The sequence below is a fragment of the Tachysurus fulvidraco genome, chromosome 22 (genome assembly GCF_022655615.1).
Source record: "Tachysurus fulvidraco isolate hzauxx_2018 chromosome 22, HZAU_PFXX_2.0, whole genome shotgun sequence".
Classification (NCBI taxonomy): domain Eukaryota; kingdom Metazoa; phylum Chordata; class Actinopteri; order Siluriformes; family Bagridae; genus Tachysurus; species Tachysurus fulvidraco.
In genome coordinates, this window is record NC_062539.1 from 16,535,107 (window position 1) to 16,537,568 (window position 2,462).

General features: G+C 39.8%; 1 protein-coding gene across 1 annotated transcript in view; it reads right to left on the bottom strand.

The window, feature by feature from the left end:
• The window catches only part of LOC113646834 (zinc finger protein 236), a 30,629-nt gene extending 28,990 nt beyond the window's left edge, over positions 1-1,639 (bottom strand). Inside the window, exon 1 of the mRNA XM_027153296.2 lies at positions 1,468-1,639. Within this exon, the coding sequence (XP_027009097.1) occupies positions 1,468-1,519 (52 nt within the window). The 5' untranslated portion in view covers positions 1,520-1,639. The remainder of the gene's footprint in view (positions 1-1,467) is intronic.
• Between the last annotated feature and the right edge of the window lie 823 nt (positions 1,640-2,462).

The window sequence follows — 2,462 nt, forward strand, 5'->3', positions numbered from 1 at the left end:
CAAACACACACAATCTCTCACACAAACACACACAATCTCTCACACAAACACACACAAACACACACAATCTCTCACACAAACACACACAATCTCTCACACAAACACACACAATCTCTCACACAATCTCTCACACAAACACACACAATCTCTCACACAAACACACACAATCTCTCACACAAACACACACAATCACACACAATCTCTCACACAAACACACACAATCTCTCCGGCAACCACACACACAAACACACACAATCTCTCCCGCAACCACACACACAAACACACACAATCTCTCCCGCAACCACACACACAATCTCTCCCGCAACCACACACACAATCTCTCCCGCAACCACACACACAATCTCTCCCGCAACCACACACACAATCTCTCCCGCAACCACACACACAATCTCTCCCGCAACCACACACACAATCTCTCCCGCAACCACACACACAATCTCTCCCGCAACCACACACACAATCTCTCCCGCAACCACACACACAATCTCTCACGCAACCACACACACAATCTCTCACGCAACCACACACACAATCTCACACACTAACACACACAATCTCTCACATAAACACACAATCTCTCACATAAACACACACAATCTCTCACATAAACACACACAATCTCTCACACAAACACACACGATCTCTCACACAAACACACACGATCTGACATACACACAAATCTCAAACTCACGCGCGCGCACGCACGCACACACACAATCTCTCACACTAACACACACAATCTCACACACTAACACACACAATCTCACACACTAACACACACAATCTCACACGATCTCTCACACAAACACACACGATCTGACATACACACAAATCTCAAACTCACGCGCGCGCACGCACGCACACACACAATCTCTCACACTAACACACACAATCTCACACACTAACACACACAATCTCACACAATCTCTCACGCAAACACACACAATCTGACATACACACAAATCTCACACTCTCGCGCGCACACACACACACACACACACACACACACACACACAATCTCTCACACACACAAACATATATACACACACAGCTACATGAACATATTAAACAGTCTAAAGTTAGCATGTTAGCTTAGCGCTAGCTTCAGTACGGGAGGAGTTTTAAGGGCTCTGAATGATGATGATGATTAATAAATAAATAAATAAATAAATAAATAAATAAGCCTTATTTATGTAGTAATGACGCTCTCGCGCACACAACACACCGCTGCTCATGACCCGGAGTGATGGAGTCCGAACAGCGGAGTGTTATTAATATCATTCCGCCTCAGTCTGGAGCACAAACACACACACACATCCGGGGACTATATACACAATGTTCAACTGCACTTATCTCAGCTATGCTTCGGCTACCGCACACAACACGCACATTTTTACATAGCTAACACTCTGTAGATTTTATCCGCCCTATCGGGGTGTAGTTTACCTCCTGCGATGGCAGTGTTATCCTGGTGTTTTCGAGGCCGGCCCCGCGGCATAGTTCCAGCCTTTCTGAGGTTGTACTGTGAACGAGTCCAAAATGGCGGCTGCTGTGTTCGTCACTGCAGCGCGTGCAGAGTTTCATCTCATAAACCGCTATAAACGTGTGTGTTATTCTAGATAGAATTATGGGGTAGAATTAGTGACAGAATGCAGTGTATTCAAAAAAAAAAAAAAAAAAGAAGAAGAAGAAGAACGTTTGTTGCAATGATGCAAAAAAGGTTGAAGAGAAGTGGTAGATAAATAAACTCCAGTAAATTAGACTTATAATAAATAAAATAAATAATATTAAATAGAATTAAGTAAAGTAATTAAGTAAGTTGCATGTAAAAAAAAAAAAAAGCCTGTGCAAATCCATCTGGGTGTTAAAGTGCATTACACAAACACACACAAACACACATTTCAATAAATTAGACATACAATAAATTCTAACAAAAAAAATGAATTACATTAAATGTACTTGCATTTACTTGGATTTTTGTAGCAGCAAATAAAGGATGGGAAAGGTTGCTTAAATTAAATTAAGTAGTCCAGACCAATGGATAATTTTAATGTTTACATTCAGACCCTGTAATATCGGCACCTTACCACTAGGTGGCAGCAAAGGCAATTAAAAAAACGACCAAACAACCCTTACTGTCAATTGTTCCCTTTCTTGTCTTTGCTCTCTCTGTTTTTCTCTTTCTATGTTTTTAGTTTTAGATGATGTAACTGCATTTATATATATATATATATATATATATATATATATATATATATATATATATATATATATATATATATATATATATATATACAATAAACTTCTGAATTATTGGCACCCTTATGCTTATTTGAGTGCTATGTTGAGATTAAACAGCAAGATCTCCACAATTCATGTTTCTTGCTGCCTACTCAGGACAGAATAACAAGATTTGACACTTGTAGATCGATCTATTAACT